The following is a 20,998-nucleotide window of genomic DNA, read 5'->3' as shown; positions in this document are numbered from 1 at the left end:
CAGCCCCCCCCCCCCGAGCAGCCTGGGAGCGTGGGGCAACAGCATGCAGCCCACCCACTGCTCCCAAGTCTCCCTCAGTGCTGGGAGTGCCAGAAGGCAGTAGTACCAGGAGGCCGGCACACAGCACACTCAAAAGTGAGCGCCAGTGCCAACTTGGGGAGCAGGGCACTGAGCGCTGGTGCCAGCCGCCCCCATCCTCTGTTCAGGACAGTAGTGCTGGGACCCACAAATAAGCCTTGAATTTTAAAGGTGCGGCTTATTTGCAGGTGTGTCTTATATTTGGGCCAATACTGTAATAATTATCACCATCTACAAAATTCTGACTAGGCAAATGTAATTGAGTAGTACAATAATAATCTGCAGTGAGTCTCATGATAGTTGGTGTTTCACTCTCTGGAATCATACAATAACCTTTTTAAAAAATTAGCCTTTTGTCCTACAGGGTCCAGCTAAAAACAAGTTCTTGTACAAGAAAGTGCTTTAAAGTGTTTTGTTTTGGTATGAATGGTTCATGGGTTTGGAATTCCTCAAGCTGGCACCAGCACTGCACTTGCAGAATGTACCAGGACTCCTCAAACACCAAATGACATCTCTGAAATATACACCTTGCTGCTCTGCCTTTTAGTGCTGCTGCGAAATCTTGCTCTTCAACTTGCCTGGCTCCTAACACTATTAATTCAGCAAAACGTTGCAGGTTCTTTTGAGCCAGGGCATTGGCTAGGGATAATTTTGTTAGACCCAAAGCAGCACCCTGATGGCTCAACAATGCCCTGTGCCTGTATTGACTGCACCCCCCACCCCTGGGTCTGTCTGGAGTTTTAGTGTGAGACCGGCATGTTGGCAACTCAAATCCAAGTTGGAACGTGGTGCAGTTTTTACTCCTACAAAATTCTCTTCCCTCGGGGAGAAAAACTTGTACAGAAGGATTAAATAATAATAAAAAGGTCTGCCTTGTTCTATCAGCTTCAGACGCAGCCAAAAAGGGGGGCGGTTGGAATACGGCTAACATCAGGATATCATGAATTTTATATTCTCGGAGAAGTATTTTTTTATTTTAAAAAATAATCCAGACTGTCAGTGCTGGATTTCAGAACAGTAAGCTCATATAAAAGGTCCCAAAATGGCAGAGGCATGGAGTGGGCAGGGGGGAGAGACTGCATTTTCCCAATGAGAAAATTTTGCAGTTGCATAGATGGAAAAATGCTACTGCCCTACAGCAGAACTACTTCCCCCAAACAAATAATCGCAGTGCATTTAGAGTACCCTGAAATTGCCAGAAAGCCCACCCCAAAGGCATAGAAAAAACCACACACCTTTGTTCGGTGTGCATCTGTAATTTGCACTGGGTCAGTATTTCCTAACCAGTCTCCATTCATCCAGATCATTAGACATAGGCCAAGGGTGAAGAACCTGTGGTCCTTCAGATGTTCTGCTTCGAACATCCTTGACTATTGGCCATGCTGACTGGCCTTGGTGTCAGGTGTTTTCAGTGGGGGAAACAAATCCTCCAAATAAATAAATAAGTAAACCTAACTAACATCAGGAAACAGATCTATTGTTGCTGGTAGATGTGGTATTTTAATGAAGCCTGGAGAAGCCAGATCTATCTACTGTCTGTTGTTTCTCAATGGGTAGAGTGGCTGTCCATCTCCAGGTGGACCTGGCATGAAGACAATGTCTTCCCTTCAGTTCTCCCCCTGGCTCTTTTTACCTCCATTTGCACCAGCCCTTAATTAATTGCATTGCTGCCATAATTGGCTTCCCAGCCCACTGCACTTCCCTTAAAAAGGTAACACCCAGGATAACAATAGACTATCTTTCAAGATTGCCATACATTACTCTACAACCGGCAGAGTTGGAGTAGGACCGGGGAGACAAGGGTTCAAATCCCCACTCAGTTATGCAGCTCATCTTGGGCTAGTCACTGTCTCTTAGCTTAACCTACCTCACAGGGTTGTTGTGAATATAAAATGGGGACGAGAAAAAGCATGTGTGCCACACTGGGCTTTGTTGAAGCATGATGGGATATAGATTAAAATAAAAAATAAAAAATAATTATTTAATTAATAACTATTAATATTCACTGCTTTGTTTCTGGTGCCTGCTAAATACTTCTTTGTTTAGGCAAGCCCATCTGGATATGTGTCTTTATTATGTATGGTTTAAGGTGGTGTACATTTTTAGCAACTGCTTGTTTTACTTAGATTTTGACAAATATTTAAGTTAGATTGCTTTTAGCGTTCAATTTTTATGAACACTTTTTACTAAATATTTTATATTCTCTGTAAATTGCATAGAGGTTATGGAAGATTAAGCAGTCTATACAACCTGAGTTTTTATTTCTATTTTAAATGAAAATGTAATAATTTCTAACACATACTTTATTTTTATTCTTAGTATATTTTAATTTCTTATATATATATATAGAATCCATTTGTTTAAAAGGAATATCAATAATTAGAAACAAATACATAAATTAACAGTGTGAAGCAGCCCTAAGTAAGAGCTTGGGCCAAAGTCAGGAAATAGGAAACTGCCACTTGGAGGAAATGTGTCATTGACCCAGCTGCCCCCCTTCATTCTATCCACCAGGAGCTGCTAGTGTCCTGCTCTTTTTACAGGGTCACTTTCTCTCTCCCTGCAGGTACATTGGGGCCCTGGGGGCAAGGGTGATCTGTGACAACATCCCTGGATTGGTCAACAAGCAGCGACAGCTGTGCCAGAGTTACCCAGACATTATGCAGTCCGTTGGGGAAGGAGCAAAAGAGTGGATCCGGGAATGCCAGCACCAATTCCGTCACCACCGCTGGAACTGCAGCACTTTGGACAGAGACCACACAGTCTTTGGCAGGGTCATGCTACGAAGTAAGTCCCCAGAGCAGCTCGCCTATTTGCAGAGAGCCCCACTGAATGGTGCAGCATAGGAATCTTTGACCTGTGATTATGATGTTCTCGTTTGAAAAAGGTCAATGTTGCCTGTCTCTCTGTGCTTTATTTATTAATTACTGATTTATCATTCCTATGAGGCATCTCAAACCGACTTCCTGCATCATGCTGGCATCTGCCTGTCTGGAGAGACAATGGAGGCTGCCTCCAGGGTAGGGCTGCCATATTTCAGAAAGTGAAAATCCAAACACAAAAATTGTTGAGCTTCTTTTGCAAAATCTCATAAAAATAAAGTTTCAGAGCTACTTTTTCAGAATTTGCCAAAATCGGCACCTCCAACATGGGTTGCCGTACGTCCGGATTTTCCTGGACGTTTCAGCAATTTCCACCCAGATGCTGTTCCCGATGGCTGAATCCTGGGTATGTCCCGGAAATTCTGGATGTATGGCAACCCTACTCCAGGAGTGAAGCCAAACTGCTGCGTTAGCAGCACTTATCTCTCCAGGCCGCAAGCTTGTGCAGTGTGTATGGAAGTCCTGGTCTGCTTAGATGACAAGACTACCCTCTTGGCCTCGCTGATGTGGTCCAAAGGAAAGAAGAACAACATGTTTGGCACCAGCTTGGCTGCAGGGGTTGCTGGAAGGAGGCATACAATATGCCATCGAACTGTTTTAGGGACTCCACTCTGGATTTATGTAGGGTTTGCTCCTTAGCCTTTTAAAAGAGTATTAGACAAATTCCTGAAGGACAAGGCTATCAGGTCTACTAGCCATGATGGCTATGGTATATCTCCACTTTTGGAGGGTGTATGCCTCTGAATAAGGGACGCGGGTGGTGCTGTGGGTTAAACCACAGAGCCTAGGGCTTGCCGATCAGAAGGTCGACAGTTCGAAACCCTGTGATGGGGTGAGCTCCCGTTGCTCGGTCCCTGCTCCTGCCCACCTAGCAGTTCGAAAGCATATCAAAGTGCAAGTAGATACGGTAAATAGGTACCTCTCCGGCGGGAAGGTAAACACCGTTTCCATGAGCTGCTCTGGTTCGCCAGACGTGGCTTAGTCATGCTGGCCACATGACCCAGAAGCTGTACACCGGCTCCCTCGGCCAGTAAAGCAATATGAGCTCTGCAACCCCAGAGTCGGCCACAACTGGACCTAATGGTCAGGGGTCCCTTTACCTTTACCTTTTATGCCTCTGAATACGTTTCTGGTGAACACAAGTATGGAGGGGAAGTGGCAGGCACGATGCTGCTCATCTTAATCACTTGGCTGCCTGCCATAGTTTCCCCCCGCTGTCATTTAATAAGAGATCTGCAACAAGTTTTTACCAAGCTGTTTATTGTCTAGGTGGGTTCACTGTGAAATAATTTTATTGAAAATCTTGAATGCTGTGGGTTTAGCACATTTCCAGGCTTCAGGAAACAAAAGCAAATAAAATGAATGACTTACTTATTATTTTGAATTTAAGATTTATGGAAGCAGGTACAACTTTACAAGGACTTGAGGTTGGCAATATCCTTAGCATAATTTCACGGCTTATGCACGCCAATTCAGAAAGAAAGATCCCCACATGGAAGTAGCCCTTATGAACATGAGAACATAAGAAGATCCTTCTGGATTAGGCCAATGGCCCATCAAATCCAGCAACCTGTTCTCACAGTGTCCAACCAGATGCCCATGTGAAACTCTCAAACAGGACCCAAGCACAAGAGCACTCTCATCTCTTGTGATTTCCACCAACTGATATTCAGAAATAATGTTGCCTCCGACTGTTATTGCATTCATCATGGCCAGTAGCCTTTCTATGTCGCTCCATCTGCTGGATCATTTCGGTTGCCCTATTCTGAACCTTTTCCAACTCAACAAAATCCTTTTTGAGGTGTGGTGACATGCACACATATATGCAAATGTGTACAGAGAGAACAGGGTGGATAGGCAGAGGGAGAGAGTCTGGGAGTTTCTTAGAATTGGAACTCTTCATACCTGACTGGGACAGACTCACATTTACGAGACACATCTGCAGGCATAGCATTTAGCTTTGTCCAGGAAGGAAGAATCTTTTGCTAATCGCTGTGGACAGAGCAAGGCCTAAATTACCCTGCATGATGTCTTGGCTTCCCCTGTATACTAAGCAAACAGTAATAGGATATGTCACTGTGCTGGGAAGTAGCCACTTCAGAATAGGAGAGAACACCTCTGGAAGCATGAGCTTGAAAGTAAACTGTAACAGGATATATAAATATTTGGCTAGCGGGAGCTGGCTGGGAATCAGCTGCTGGGGCAAAGTTTGTAGTCACCCTGCATAGTGCAAAAGGCCAAGCCACAGCTTTGACCTTCCTCTCAAAGAGGGACTGTGGTCAGGGAGTAAAACGCACCCCTGTGGAAGGCCTCACACATCAGTGTCTAAAAGCTCCAGTGTGCCCTGCACTGGCTGTGCCGATAGATGCGTTTCAGCCCTGCCCCAAATGTTACAAACACTTGCTTTAAATGATACACAGGGAAGCATGCAGGCGCAGAAAGTCGGTGTTTAGTGTGTATAGAAGTGGTTTTGTGCACTACCCCAATGTTCTTCTCAGTCTACATACAGGTATAGGTAGTGCTTAGACACCTATTTGTCCATGATTTTTACAAAGAAAATAGTGCAGGGACAGGATTCACATCTCCATAATGTCTTTTACCATAATGTTGTGCAATGTGAGACTGATATAGGCTAACACCAAATCAGTAAGTTTGCCTACCAGATAAGCATCTCAGCCTACTTACATCTAGTGTGCGAAGTGTTAATATTTGGCAGGAGCCTGCCTTCTCTTTGCAAATTTGATTGTAGTCAGGTAGTCCATTAACAAAACAGTTTTGTATCTGTAGTCTATTTTGCTTCCATGTTTGAGCTGATCTTTCTTTCTGCTTGGCAGATTGAATATAGTATAGTTGTTTTCCCACTCCCTTTAACATTGTGGTACAAGATGTTATGGGATATGCCATACATCTCACATAGTCCCTAGCAGGGAATCTTTTTAATGATAGGCACGCTGCTTTAGCACAAGTTATGCATGTGAATATGTTTTATGGAACCTTGTCTTAAGTTAAATCAATAAAAGCCAAGCACTGTCCGGCTGATCTTACCTTCGGTCCCTGTTTCTAGAAAGCAGACCTGCCATTTGCTTCTCCAGCTTCTGCTGAAGGTTGCTAGATTGCACCACTGGCTTTGAAGCTGTTATCCAAAGGCTGCGTCTGAGGAACGCAACAGTGTGGTTTTGATTTGCTGCTGTTTTTATGGCCATTATAAAAACAGATGCGAACTCAAAGCAGAACTATAAAATACCAGGCAGCATCCTGCACTGCATGGGGACTTGCCAGGCGATTTACAGCTTCTGGAAGGAGCGGTACTATATATGCATTTATCCAAAAAAAGACAACAGCCACCCAGATATGATGGGAGGATCGTGCTGTTCAGACTCAGGGGGTACAAGAAGAGAGGTGTGGAACCAGAAAGAATAATTTCTACAGATGCATGCAAACATGTGAACAAAGAAGTCCCAAGATATTCGAACCTTGGCACATTGTGGAGATGAAGGCAGGCAGACAGAGGATCAGACAGACTCTCCAAAGAAAATTAAAAACAATATTGAAATTCCTCATCTTCTGTCAGCAGACCTTTCTTCATTTGGGCCCTACACCCTTGTCTTCCAGGCTGCTTCTCAAAGACATTTTACCTCCAAGAAGTCCATTTTCATGGCATCCTCTTCAGCAGGACCTTCACTGTTGCTTGATCATTGAATTTACCCAACTCCAGTCCCTGCTCAAAACCAGAAAATAATCTAAGGATCTCAGATGCCTGACTTTGTATGCCTTGTTTTGTGCATCATCAACATAGTGAATACATGGCTCATCAAGGTAGCAAGTGAGCCTTACCTTTGTGTCTTTGTGTCCTTTGTGTCTCATCAACTTGTGTTGCACCCCCCAGAATATCTCCTCTACAATGGTTAACATAGTTTCATTGTTATCCTTGCTAGGTTTGGGGTGCCAATCAAATAGCCGATGAAATAAGCATCTGATATTTTACTGTTATCACATATTGCCAACTACCCCATGAAGTCCAAAATGTTCTTCTGTAGGTAATGCCGTGTACTTTTTATTTATCACACTGACCACAAACATCCCCTTCCTGATAGCTTCCATAATCTTCCCTGTTATATCCCTACCCCAAATGAGAGTCAGTGTGGTGTAGTGGTTAAGAGTGGTGGACTCATAATCTGGTGAACTGGGTTCATGTCTCCGCTCCTCCACATGCAGCTGCTGGGTGACCTTTGGCTAGTCACACTTCTTTGAAGTCTCTCAGCCCCACTCACCTCACAGAGTGTTTGTTGTGGGGGCGGAAGGGAAAAGGAGATTGTTAGCTGTTTTGAGACTCCTTAAGGAGGTGAAAGGCAGGATATCAAATCCAAACTCTTCTTCTTCTTCTACCCCAAAAGAAACAGCTGGGACTGTTCTGTGCTAAAGGATAAACTAAAACCCTTGTATACAGCAGCTTCTCCTACAGGCGATTTACTCTTCAAAGAAGAACTAGTAGAGCTGAAAAAAGAAAAAAAAATCCATAGAAAGAGCGGCACAGCTCACAAAAGCCCCAAAGTCTCACAGTTATTACCATAACTGAATGTAAAGGCTGGCTTTTGTCTTTCATGGTTACTACTATGGATGCTTTATTTGCTTAATTTCATTTTAAATAACAATAATGCATGTAATTACCAATAGATCAATAATGTTTTGGCTGCTCAAATGACCAGCACTGCTCCCCTGAAACAGACCTCTAGGAGTTCCATAAACCTTATGGCTTGGAATGCCTCTATAGTAAAAAGCCCAGACTCTCCTCATAATAAGTAGACTGTTCTCTATGATTTAATGCTTTACTTCAATTATGAAATATTTGCATACTCTCTCTAAATTGCTAAATATGTACAGATGTGAAAAATAAGAAGGGAGAAAAAATGTTGAAGAGATAGCTGTGATTAGTGAAGATTGCTAAATATCATGAATGCACATAGACTAGATTAAAATTAGATTACAAAATCAGTTCAGAATGGAGAAAGAGAAGGCAAGAGGTTCCAAATATATATACTTCAACTTCACATTGAAAGTTAGTTCCAGCGTTTTTTCTTATAAGAGAACAATGGCAAACGTAGGATCCAATTTGTAAGATTTCTTAAGGAAAAAACCTGGAAGTAATGATCTCATTGTGCTCGGTTGACTGCACTATTCTAAGTGTGTTTTAAAAAATAAAAGAAAGGGTATATCAAAGACTTTGATCTTAAGCAAAAGTACTTGGAAATTGATCTGAATCAGTGTTGTTATTGTAATTTATATACCGCCTTTTATCCAAAGATCTCCGGGCAGTGTACAAAACCACTTAGCTTCTGACTCCTGGCTCACTATTCTTGTTTCTTGTTTCCCACCCATTTGGCAGGTAGCAGGGAAGCTGCCTTCGTCTATGCAATCTCCTCCGCTGGAGTTGTATATGCCATCACTAGGGCTTGCAGCCAAGGTGAGCTCAAGGCCTGCAGTTGTGATCCCCACAAGCGGGGCCGCTCGAAGGACGAAAGAGGGGAGTTTGACTGGGGGGGCTGCAGTGACAACATCAACTATGGGATCAAATTTGCAAAGGACTTTGTGGATGCCAAAGAGAAAACAGTGAAGGATGCCCGGGCCCTGATGAATCTGCACAACAACCGCTGTGGCAGAACGGTTAGTAGCATGAATTCTTAGCAGCTTGGCAGTGGCTGATATGAGTCATCCTGTATGGTTCAATTCAGTTGTGGTTGGTGGGGGGGGGAGAGATGGGGCGGGGTTGCTTATCTGCCTTCCTAACACGGAGCATTGCTGCCAGTTCCTGACAGCCAGAGGGCAAGCCAAAGGGGAGCTCAGCATGGTTTGGGTGCAGCGGCAAGAGCATAAGATTGGTTCTACCACCTCAGGCACATGGTGCTGAGCATCCCACAACTCACCCTCTCAGGAACTGGCAGCAAGATGTAGTGCCGGGAAGGCAGGTGAGCAACCCTACCCTGCCTGTGTCACCCCACTGATTGTGCCAGCTAATAATTTTAAATAAAACCACCCAGAGCCTTTTCTGTGCTACAGATCTCAGCCCGTGGAAAACACTGACATCTCAGATTTAATCGTCGGAGAGAGAGACCTGGAGTTTTGTTAGTGGGGCTCTAGTCCTTTGGACAACAACAAGGCCTCATTCAACAGGAGCTCCCTTCCCCTCATTTAGACCAGGCTTCCTAATCAAAATAAGCCAATCGATGGGAGTCTGTGGCCCTCCAGATGTTGTGAGACTAGCTGCCATCATTCCTGGCCATTGACTTTGCTGGCTACGGTTGATGAGAACTGCAGTCCAATAACATCTGGAGGGCCACAGGTGCTCCATCCCTGGCCTAAGAAGAGTTTAAACCAGGGGTGCTTAACCTGTTGTTGGACTTCTATCAGTCCCAGCCAGTTGGCAAAAGGTAGGGATGGGGAAATCATGCCATACTCAGCCACAGACCCAAGGAGAGATTTGGCTTTGCGCTGTGTCAAACATTCTGCCAGTGCAAGCATTTCAGCTTGCCTGACAGAATGACCCCCCCCCCTCTCCTCCCCCACTGTGATGCTGTTCTGGGGGATTCTACACACACACACACACACACACACACACACACACACACCAATTTCAGGGGGCATGCAGAGGAAGGGGAGAAGCCCTGTTACACAAGTGGAAGTCCTTGCATTGGCTTCCACTGATGGCTTTCATTAGTTGAATCCCTTCCATGCCTGCATATGAATACAATCAATTTCTGTTCCGTCAAGCTGGCATTCTTTTTAGCCAGAAAGGCGTGCCTCTGTAGCATCATTACAGAAAATTTGCCTCTATTCCTGCAGTGATAGTTATCCATTTCAGCAAAAGCATTTTCAATCAGGTCATTAAAGGTTCCCTAGATTTGCTTCCAGTTGGGATGAATCTTGGCTCTAATAGACTAGTCCAAAGATTTTGACAAAAGAAGAGCTGCAGGTATTGTTCACAGGGCTGGCGGGTCTTTTCTATAACTAGTGAAAATGCCCTAAATGGAAACATAGGAGAGGTAAGCAAGGCAAAAGTGTCTGAGGCAGCGATAACCAACACAGGAGCATTATTAAAGCAGGTTTTGTCCATAATGGGAACACGTAGGGTCATTTATAGGGTTGATACTGTCTCTTCTGTTCCAGGCTGTGAAGCGCTTCCTGAAACTCGAATGCAAATGCCATGGTGTCAGCGGCTCCTGCACTTTAAGGACTTGCTGGCTGGCAATGTCGGACTTCCGCAAAACAGGAGACTACCTCCGGAAGAAGTATAACGGTGCCATCCAAGTAACTATGAACCAGGATGGCACTGGGTTCACTGTGGCCAATAAAAACTTCCGCAAACCCACCAAAACAGACCTTGTATATTTTGAGAATTCACCCGATTACTGTGTGATGGACAAGTCTGCAGGTAAATGGCTCCTCTGACCAAACAGCAGACTTTCTGTGCCCTTACTCACTAGCTGTCTTTCTCTCATGGGGACCAGCAATTTTATTCTAATCATAAATGCCCAGGACATCTTCAACATTGGGGTGCTCCCCCACACTTCATGACAGCAGGCTAGTTTAGGGAGTACACAGGGTTATGGGTGAATAGCACACACAGCAGAATGGCAGGCAGGGGTTCAGGAGGACTATCTGGTGTCTCTTGTCAGTGCCCCCTCATGACCCGCAGCATCTGCCACTTGGGACAGCTGCCTCATTCTTCCTAATGTTAATGCTGGCCCTGATGCATTTCCTGCCTTGCCCAAGCCAGTTTATTGTTGTAGCACATTATTAAGACTGGGCATATATTCATTCCCAGGAATATAGGCCTTATGCTAAGCCAAACCATTGGATCTAGCTAGCCCAGTATTGTCTACAATGACTGGGAGTGGTTCTCCAGAGTTTCAGACAGGGGGCTTTCCTAGCCTCACCCACAGATGTCAGGGACTGAAGCAGAGACCTTCTGCATGCAGTGCAGATGCTCTGGCACTGAACTATAGCCCTTCCCTATCAGTCAAGGGCAACCTATACAAGTCAAAGGCATTTTTCGGATGCTTTAGGTTGCACTGCTTCAGATAAGTGCTTGTAGAATTTGCTGCCATGTACACTGTGGAAAGGAACCCATAACTCAAGTTGACAAAATCCAATGAAAGTATTCTTCTATTTTTACAGGTTCGTTAGGGACAGCCGGACGAGTGTGCAACAAGGTCTCGCGTGGGACCGATGGATGCGAGGTCATGTGCTGCGGCCGAGGCTATGACACCACCCGTGTGCGGCGAGTCACCAAATGCGAGTGCAAATTCCACTGGTGCTGTGCTGTCCGCTGCAAGGAGTGCGAGGACACCGTGGATGTTCACACGTGCAAAGCACCCAAGAGGGCAGAGTGGGTGGACCAAACCTGAGACAGTGTGAGCCAGAGGGGGGAAAGCAAAACTGGCACAGTGCCCCAGGGCTTGGGCATTCTGGGAATTGTAGTTCAACTGCATGGCTTTTATTTAATTAATTCTGCAAAGCACTACGGAGAAGACTACATTTCCCATGGGGATAGTGAGCTCTTCTGCTCATCCAGTAGAACTCATTCCTCTAACTTTAAAAAGGAATTTTCAAATGACATGGAACTGTGAAGCTTCCTTTGCCTGGTGATATTGTCCAAAGAACAAATAAATAAAAAGAGGGAACAATGCAGCTGCGTAGGAGCACAAGAGACTGAGGAGCAGGTTACAATTAGCTGGAGAACCTTGCCTCTCTCCAGGGAACGTTCAGCAGTATATTATAAAATGTTGCCTAACCTGCAGAAATCCCTCCATCTACCCTGGAAGAAAGTACTCTATTTCCCAAAAGAAGATGGCTGTATACTCCTAAGGAACTACATGTTCTGCTATGGATCTCCACTCATACAGAGGCCACCATGCCTGCACTATGGACATTAGCTGAACAACAGCAACATTGTGTAAAGGGACTTTGTTACCTTTTCCTTTCTAATGGAAAGCAAACTGTGGAGTTACAAAGTTGGCAGCTGAAAGAAAACCAGTATCTACATGCAGAGAGAAAAAAGTATGAAAGTTGAGAGTACATGTGTATGTCTGGACGCGCTGGTAGGTTCTAAAGGAAACTAATATAAAGGTGACTTTTTGGTACAAATGCACTTGTACATCATGTAGACTGCTTTAAATACTTTAAATCAAAGTCCCATATAAACCTGTATCAGAAAACGGTGTTCTTTGCTTTGTGGCTTTCTACAATCGTGGCTAGCAAGGTGAGTAATGGGCAGGTTCTTGCCCTACGTTATTGCTGCACTCCACAACTGTGGCAATTCTAGACTATAAGGTCAAAGCAAAGTTCTTGAGGCTAAAGGCAGCATAACAGTGCTATCAGATCACCAAGCTAACACTTCTCTTTTGTCTCCGCATCTCTGAAAACTTTCATCACCACCTCCCACAATCCTTGCATATTCCTCTTTTCTGTCATTCTACGTTCCCTGGCCACACTGTTGAATGTCCATCTTCTTCCATAGCCTCATGTGCAACTGTTGGAGGTGCTTCAGTTTGTGCCTCCGCTGAGATTACAAAAATGCAGCCATTGCTGTATCAGTTTTCCACTCCTTCCAGGGCGGGACAGGCAAACACAAATCTCTTATGTTGTGATTCTTGCCTTGTGGGGGTTGGACCAGATGACCTTTGGGTCCCTTCCAAGGAGTACTTGGGTCATGGTCTCATGGAGTCACATGCAGCTCCTAAGCCATAGCTTTGATCACCTGAAATCCAGCGCAGGGTTTGGCCCCCATCTTGTGAATCAAGTCATTAAGCCAAGCTCTGTAAATAAATCCTTTAGGATGCAGAGTCACTGTTTGGCCCCTTGCACCAGTAGAGACCTGCAAGTATTAAAAGGGTCCTATAAGGATCATTTTCAAAACCACAAATATAAAAGCTGTTTGGCAATACAAACCCAACTGTCAGTCTTTTGTGTGACATCATTTCACAGTTTCACGGCGACTGTGTGGGCTTTGTCTCTGGAACATAACTCCTTAGGATGAAGCCAGGACTGTTAAGCTTGTTTAGGTTCACAGTGTTGTTATAGCTTTTGCGAGCTCAGCAGAAGCCAATGAATCAGTCTAAAGCCACATGGCACACCCACGCCACAGGGGATGAACCAGTTTTGTTGAATAAATGCAAATACCCAACTATGAGAGCTTCGCATCTGCAATCAGCATATTGTCCTCACTGTTATGCAATAGCTGCATTGCACGCGTCTGCCCAGACAGGCCACAGCAGTGTCAGAACCATATTAACTTACTGAATCTGTACACATCTCCTTGAACACAAATCTCACCTTGTGTGGTGGGACTTACTCCCAAGTAAATGTGCAGAAGTTTGCAGCTTAGGCAACTTAACTTAAACAAGCAAACAAACAAACAAACAAAACCCCTGTTAATAACCTCTACAGAGCTTTTGAAGGTACAAAGTGCCTGATAATCCTACATAGTCCATGTCCAAACCAAATATTTCACCTAATGCATATTACCTTTTAGGAAGTCTCAGGTTCAATGTCCAGCATATCTAGATAGAGTTAGGAAAGACCCAAGCTGAATCTCTGGAAAGCCATGGGCCAGTCAGTGGGTGTTGACATTTCTGAGCTAGGCAGATCAATAATTTGACTCTGCATATGTCAGCTTCCTGTGTACCAGCTCCCTTTCTCTCTCTGATGCAGGATCAGGGATGGAGACCATGGCAACTGGACCTGCAGATTTCAGACAACATAGTAGCCTTTTCCTAAAACCAAAGATGTGTTGATAGAATCTTAATGTATGGCTGGGAAACGTTTGTGGGGGTTTTTAACCCAAGGGCCACATTGCCTTCTGGGAAACCTTCTGAGGGCCACATGCCAGAAATTGCTAGCTTAGACAGTGGTGTACCTAATAATTTCATTGGGGGTCAGCAGCAAGATCCCATTTCATTCCTGGCTTTTTACAAATTCAAAAGGTGTTTTCCAATGTTCAGATATATGTTCCAAAATATATGATGCAGAATTGACACTGCAGAAAATTACTAGCCTGCACCTTTCAGGGTGCTGTTGCTGCAGAACATCTAAGTTCTCATTGCTCAAATAGGAAGAGAGAAAAAAGATTTGATAAGCTCTTGCCAACTAATAGTGACTGAATTGCAATGCTACATAAAGCAGTCTTCCTAAATTGCATTCACACCTTTAAGGAAGTATTTTAAAGGTTAAGCAAAACTGGATCGTCATTAGATCATCCCTTATCAAACGTTATGGTGAAAGTCTCCCAAGGCTATTGTGTGCCTGAAAGGGGTATGTTCATAAGAACAGAATGAGTCCAAGAAATATTGAGAACAAATGACACCTAGCTTTCCCATTGTCTGGTTGGGGAGAGAACACAAACCTGGGAACATGCTCCTCTGCTGCCATGGCAACAAGCAGCTCACCTTTGAAACTTCCCCACCTTCACAAGAAGGTCACATCTCCTATTCTTTCTGGTGTGGCATTGACACAGTTTGCTGCTGGCCTACAGAAGCTTTGATGAGAGCTATAAACTCAGTACCAGGCAATATGAACAGCAGGGAGCTCAACTTAAGGAAAGAAAGAGGAAGAACATTATGAAAGCATGGGCAATGTCAAATGTTGCATTACAAATCCAAACATTTTCCTCATTTGTTTCAACAAAATAAGCAATATATACCTTATAAAAATCCCCCCACCCATTTTCACCATTGTTTTAATTGGATTCTATTATTTGCATTCCAATTTGACACTTGAAAGACTTCTAAAACCCTTGTTTCACCCAACCAGATTTCTTCTCATTGGCCTGCTTACCAATAGACATACACATACATTTTTTCATTATTCCTTACTCCAACTCCAGTATTATCATTTCTATAGCACAGCTGAAGGACTAAGGCTGGAACACAGTAGCTTGCTTAAGACCACTTAATGCAGGCATGACCAAACTTGGCTCTCCAGCTGTTTTGGGACTACAATTCCCATCATCCCTGACCACTGGTCCTGTTAGCTAGGGATGATGGGAGTTGTAGTCCCAAAACAGCTGGAGGGCCAAGTTTGGCCATGCCTGACTTAGTGCAATGGTGAGGAACCTGTGGCCCTCCAGATGTTGCTGCACTACATTTCCCATCATCCCTGAAAGTCGGCCAAGCTGGCTGGAGCTTATGGGAGTTCAACTTCAATAACATCTAGATGGTCACAAGTTTCCCACCACTGACCCAACAAGTTCAAGGCAGTGGTAAGATTCAAAGCATTAGCTTCCTGTTTCACAGTCTTTAAAAAATGTTTTTTTCTATAATAAAAAATAATACAAAGTATGCTTTCTGTTGCAATTGCAGGCTATGTTTCCATTGCAATTACATTTTTTAAAAATATCAAAATAAGCTTGAATTGGCATTACAAAACTGAAAAGCAGTTATAAATATTTATGTCAATGTTATATTTAAGCAGAGAAATTAATAAATCGGCGCCACAATAAACTTTCCCCCTGTCTTTTGCTTTTTCTCTCAGTGTCACAGTTTATGTAACTTGGCATTTAGGCAGGGGGCCAAATTTTAGTAATCAACTCTTTCATAGAATATATTTTATGCACTTCACCCTTTTTTTTCAGCTACAATTTTAGCAGTCATCAGCAAACCAGAAGTTAGGCAAACCATAACCATTAGGATTCCCCTCTCATATTTCTAACTATCTTACATAACAAACAGCAGCAGTTTGGAGCCTATGAAATGTTGCTCACATTGTTTCTTTTAGAATGTTATCTCAATATGCCTGCATCTTAGAGCACTTCCACCACCTATGAATGAAGTATGTACGAGAGCAGTTGCATCTCAAACTCCTCATGTATTAGATTAATTTAGGGAGAAATAAGATACCAAACACATAGAATCTTCTTTCATGGGAATATAAAACAAAGGAGAATTGCTTTTGGTAAGGGTTTTGGGTGGAGTTGAACATAGTATTATTACAAATTTTCCATCTGCACAAGCGTATCATCTGGCTAGATGGAACAACCCCCCCTCCCCATACAGTGTCTCTGAACTTGCCCCCAAAGCCAATTTGGGGTGGGCACATGGGGGAAGGGGGAGCAGCATTGCACAATTGGATGCTTCTGCTGATAAGACTTGTTAGCTGAAACCCGTGCTTTGTATCAGTCTGCATCACTTATTGCAATTTCCAGCATTTTCTCCCAATCTTGTTTTTAATTACCTCTTACATCACAGTCAGGGGTACCCCAGGGGTAATCTGTGACCCTCCAGATAGTACTTGTCTTCAACTATTATCATTCCTGGGCACTGGCTAAGTTGACTGCGGCTGACGAGACGCAACCACCATTAGTCCCAGCCAGCATGGTCAATAATCAGGGGTTATGGGAGTTGCTACAATGGAACAGTTTCTCAAAATCAGTTATGTTACTACTCAGTGTACTGGCTCTTCCTGTTCTGATCACCTAATCATTCCAAATTGAAAACAGTGAAAGCCCATTCAGATCCTCCTTCAGCCATCATTCCTTGATATCTCACAATCCCATTTTTAATCTATTTGGAAGACTTGGCTACAATTTTAAATTGTTAAAGGTTTATTGAAGTTTTGGTTTGCAATATTTCACTTACAATCCATTTGGACATGGGACTTCTGATAGCCTCAATTTTTTTACATTCTATAGGAAATTTCTGACATCCACATTTGGAATGATATTGCTTCTTACATTTGTTCATCAGATGTGTATCCATTTATGGGGGGGGGTTTGCAAAACTCAGCACACTCACAGCTCCAAGAGTGATCATTCAGTCTAACTGATTTCTGTGAAGGTCTAATTCATTCAATACTTCGGAATTAAAAACAGTTCTTATGTATTAAAGGGTTTAAAGTTATCTCTTGTGCCAGTTATTGCTTGCTCTTATTTTGTCTTTTATTCAGCAAAGCTGATAACTGAATAAAAGAATGCCTGGACAAAAAATGCTTTTCTGGCACCCCACACAATCTGTCAATCTACTTCAGATGAGTACTTAAAAAGAAGTATTTCTGCGGTTTCTGCATAACCTCATGTCTCTAATCGCATGTGTAGATCTCTCAACCAATATCAATGTGCGGTACTTTGTATAAAGAGGCTGAGGAAGACCAATCTATGCATGTATGTGCATGATCAGAAATTTCTCTTGGCAATCAAGATCCACTTGAGAGATATGTTGTCACATATTGCTCACCTTTACCAGGATTATAGCAATCCTAGAATAACTTTCAACAGAGCAAGAATAATTTCTAGGTGAAGGTTTACATTCCATCACTACTTTGAATTTTGTTATTATATGACTCAGAGAAATGGATTCGCTTACGATTCCATGTGAAGCAACATCTATTGCCTGGGTATTGGTTAGAATACCTTGCGGGATGTTTTTGCTCTCATCTCTAGTCATAATGTGCTTTTGCTCTAACACCATGTGCTTCTACAGGATTTGGAAGAGCATCCTGTGCAGCTTCTCTATTTCGTTGGCTTATGTTCAACAGAGATTTTGATGGGAAACACCCAATTTATACCGGAGTCCATCCTTAAGATTCATTAGAAATTTAATTGCTCCTTTTTCATAAAGTTATGCCGGAGAGAAATCTTAACTCAGCTCAGAAATCCAGGGCATCCAAATTCTGGTTCATCAAAAAGTCATTGTTTCAAATCTTGTCATATAGAATTTCTGATTCTAACTGAGACCAGAGCCAAAAATACAAGAACAATCATATTGTGGCAAGTGCCCTACTAAACGTTACTGAAAATGTGTGGGAAGAGCTGGTCTGCATCAGCTCCCTCTTATGCTCTAAGATTTCACAAGAGTGCCACAGGTCACAGCAAGGAGTCATTGTTGCAAAAGAAGCTCTGCACTGATGGCTGGTTCTGCACCAGACTTGGACTTTGTCAGGTCATCCATCCCATCACCAGTGACACTTGTATGCTCATGGCCTTCTTGGGATCTTCCTTCCCCATCCTGTTTGCTGCTGCATTAGCAAAATGAGTTGCCAAAGTCAGCCATGTCTGTGGTCGTAGTGCAATTTCTAGAACAGTTGACAGATTTCAATGTAAATTCACACTAGTTGGTCCCAGTTGATCTACACTGCATTTTCATATGCTGCTTTTGAACAAAACCCAAATATTAAATACTTTATTTTCAACCATAGACAGCTGTGCTGTTGCTTAGTCAAGTCTCACTGCCAAGGAGGACAACAGGCAGACCACAATATCCAAAGGGAAGATGCAAAGAACTGATAACTATTTGTGGACTTTAGACTCAGTACACTGCCATTCTGCTTACGTTTTCTATCAGTGATCTGGGAACAGGGACTGCCCTTAAAATATAGTAGTATACTGAAGCTACTCTTTTAGCCTCAACCTGCTCATCTGTAATATGGGTATAACATGAACTTTACAGGCTTCCTATACAGACCAGGATAGTGTATGTGCAGTTTCTCTAACATCCGGAAAGTGTAATATGAATGCCAAGGATTCCACTATTGTGGTATTAAGATTTTGCAGCAGCTCCAAAAACCCGGTCAAGTTCGTATTTAAATTTTGGCCAGCTGCAGGCAGGTGCCATCAGTTCAGACCGTCCAAATCCCTCCAGCATCTACAGATTACGTTGCTTGTACTCAGGTTTGCTTCTCCCCTCTCCAAATGGCATTACTAGAATTTCTGAAGGTGAAAGGGGAGACAAGAAGTTGAACTCAGCCCAGAGCCTTTCAAGCTTGCCCTAACAGACATGTTCATCAGCACCAAGATCTAATCTGCCGGGAAGAGCTCCCTTCATTTATCTTCATTATTGCCTCACCTGCCATCAATTTAAGACTTAAACCTTCACAACAAAACAAGCCTCCTCTCCCCCCCTTCCCAGAGGGTAATGCTCACTCAGTGGTCTGGAAAGGACCTCAGTGCTAAAAAAGAAAGAAAGAAAAAAGTGCTGAGGGGCAACAGCCATTGATGAACACTTATTCGTCCTTGCAAAACTGCTTAGGAGCTCCCCTCTGGCAGGAATACCAGTGCTGAGGAGGCTACCAGACCTTACTTGATGAGTGACAGAGAATTTGGGAAAGTAGGGTGGGGTGGGGTTTTAAGATGCCTTGCTCCATAAACAGTCTTGGACTATTTCTTCTGAGCCTCTCTCTGTGTGTGTTCAGTAAGCAGCAAAGATAGTTAAGAGTGCCTAAGGCCTCATTCAATACAGCCTGTCTCTGCAAAGGTGTGAGGGAGGGCAGTAGTTCTCTCTAGCAGCTGCATATTTTGGTAATTCCAGGAGCATGAACACTGAAGGAGGACTCATTCAGGGGCAATGTGTTCCTCAAAGCCCATCATGCAAAAAGATGCAATGCTGGTAATAAGTTGACTGATAAAGTGGGGAAAATAAGCTTGCTGTCCTTTAATGCTTCCAGTGATGGCAGCAGTTAAAGGGTTTTTAAAAAGCAGAGGGTAAGGTGAAGAGATAAGGTGAAGATTTTATCATGGAGCAACCATGAAAACAGAGTCATAGAGTCTTCACACACAAGTGATTTTTGGTACAATAAATATGCAGCTGTTTGTTGCAAGGAATCCTGAAGTCCTCCCAAACACTTCATGCTTCTGTTGCAAGGGAAAGAAAATTGCATTTTCCAAGCAAAACTAGGAAAATGCAATTATCCACCCCACCCCCCATGCTCCTACTGTGATTGTAAATGATGTGTGGAATGCAGTTGCCAAGTGAGTCACAGGCATTTGATTAAGTCCACTTTTTATGGCTGCTGAGCACTTCCCTAAAGCAACAGAAAGTGGTAATCCAATTTAGAAGTAGCAACCTTCAGGAAGGGGAAGGGACATCAATTTGTGATAGAGCCCACAATTTGCATATGGAAAACTCTGTGCTCAAGTTCTCAAAATTTCCAGGAAAGAATCACAGGGAGCAGCCCAAGGAATGTACTTGTTGGCCAATCAGTGTTGAATTGTGCTCATGTTACAGATAGGTAGCCGTGTTGGTCTGCCATAGTCAAAACAAAAAAAAATTCTTCCAGTAGCACCTTAAAGACCAACTAAGTTAGTTCTTGGTATGAGCTTTCATGTGCATGCACACTTCTTCAGATAACAATTGAATTGTGCTCATGTGTGCCATACAATTTCCTTAATCAGGTGGGTGAGAAGAGTGGTTTCTATAGGGAAATTACACAGCAGGGGAATAGTTAAACTCACCATTGCCCTAATATACAGTCCTGATCAGTTGTCCCTCCCCAGCCAGCTGATTTTTACAAATAATAATGATGAACAGGGCTTTCTTTCTGCCAGAACTCACTTCCAGCACCTCTCTGTTGGGCACAATTGCCATTCTGATAGAAAGGAGGGTGTTCATGGTGAGTTCCAGCACTTCTTTTTCTAGAAAAATAACACTGATAATGAGATAGGAAATCCAGTCACAGATCTTCAACATCCTGCCAAGTTGGGCTCTCAGAAAACTGAAAGTAGACAGGCTAATGGTCTCCCCAAATAAGGTAGGTTTGTATATTCAAATGCTAACTTTGTCCAATAAATTTGCTTCTACTATTGGAAGGGGGAGGCAGAAGGGACAAATTAGCCATCCCTTTTAAAAGGACTCCCTTAATTGGTAAATCTAATAACATTCAGAACTCCCTACGTGCTCTCTTACATAATGTATCTGCTGTACTCAATTTTCCACTGAACGTGCACATTTCTCTTTTAAAAAGCAGATGTTTTCTATCTAGTGGAGCTTTTAAAAGGGGATGAGCCTTGTCAAGGATTCTGTTCCACTCACAAACCCTTCCTAAGTGATGTGTATTGTGTCTAGAAGAATCTCCACAGAAGATCATGTTCTAATAATCTTTAAATCTGCCATGTATGATATAGAAGGCTAGCGGGAGAGTTAATTGGTTTAAGAATGGATCACAGAGAACTGGGATGGAACAGTTGCAGTGAATTACACCAATTCCATCTGAAACAGAACGTGTGGGATACAAGTCAGGAAGATGCAGATGCAGTCTTTCAGAGCAGAAGATGAGTG

The 20,998-nt window shown here is 43.2% G+C and overlaps 1 protein-coding gene across 2 annotated transcripts in view; it reads left to right on the top strand.

Moving 5' to 3' along the window:
* The window catches only part of WNT2B (Wnt family member 2B), a 45,332-nt gene extending 29,873 nt beyond the window's left edge, over positions 1–15,459 (top strand). Inside the window, exons 2-6 of one of the 2 annotated variants that reach the window (XR_014566045.1) lie at positions 2,645–2,865; positions 8,344–8,621; positions 10,122–10,386; positions 11,133–13,863; positions 13,985–15,459. Coding sequence is in view for 1 of the 2 variants with exons in the window: in XM_083745960.1 (XP_083602086.1) it covers positions 2,645–2,865; positions 8,344–8,621; positions 10,122–10,386; positions 11,133–11,362 (994 nt within the window). In the remaining variant the exon portion in view is untranslated. Of the gene's footprint in view, positions 1–2,644; positions 2,866–8,343; positions 8,622–10,121; positions 10,387–11,132 lie in introns of both variants that reach the window. The other variant, XM_083745960.1, reaches the window with a different exon arrangement.
* The last annotated feature ends 5,539 nt before the right edge of the window (positions 15,460–20,998 follow it).

The sequence above is a fragment of the Podarcis gaigeae genome (assembly GCF_964106915.1).
Source record: "Podarcis gaigeae genome assembly, chromosome: 6".
In the NCBI taxonomy this organism is placed as follows: domain Eukaryota; kingdom Metazoa; phylum Chordata; class Lepidosauria; order Squamata; family Lacertidae; genus Podarcis; species Podarcis gaigeae.
Note: the sequence above shows the minus strand (reverse complement) of the source record. Positions and strands in the feature narration are given on the sequence as shown.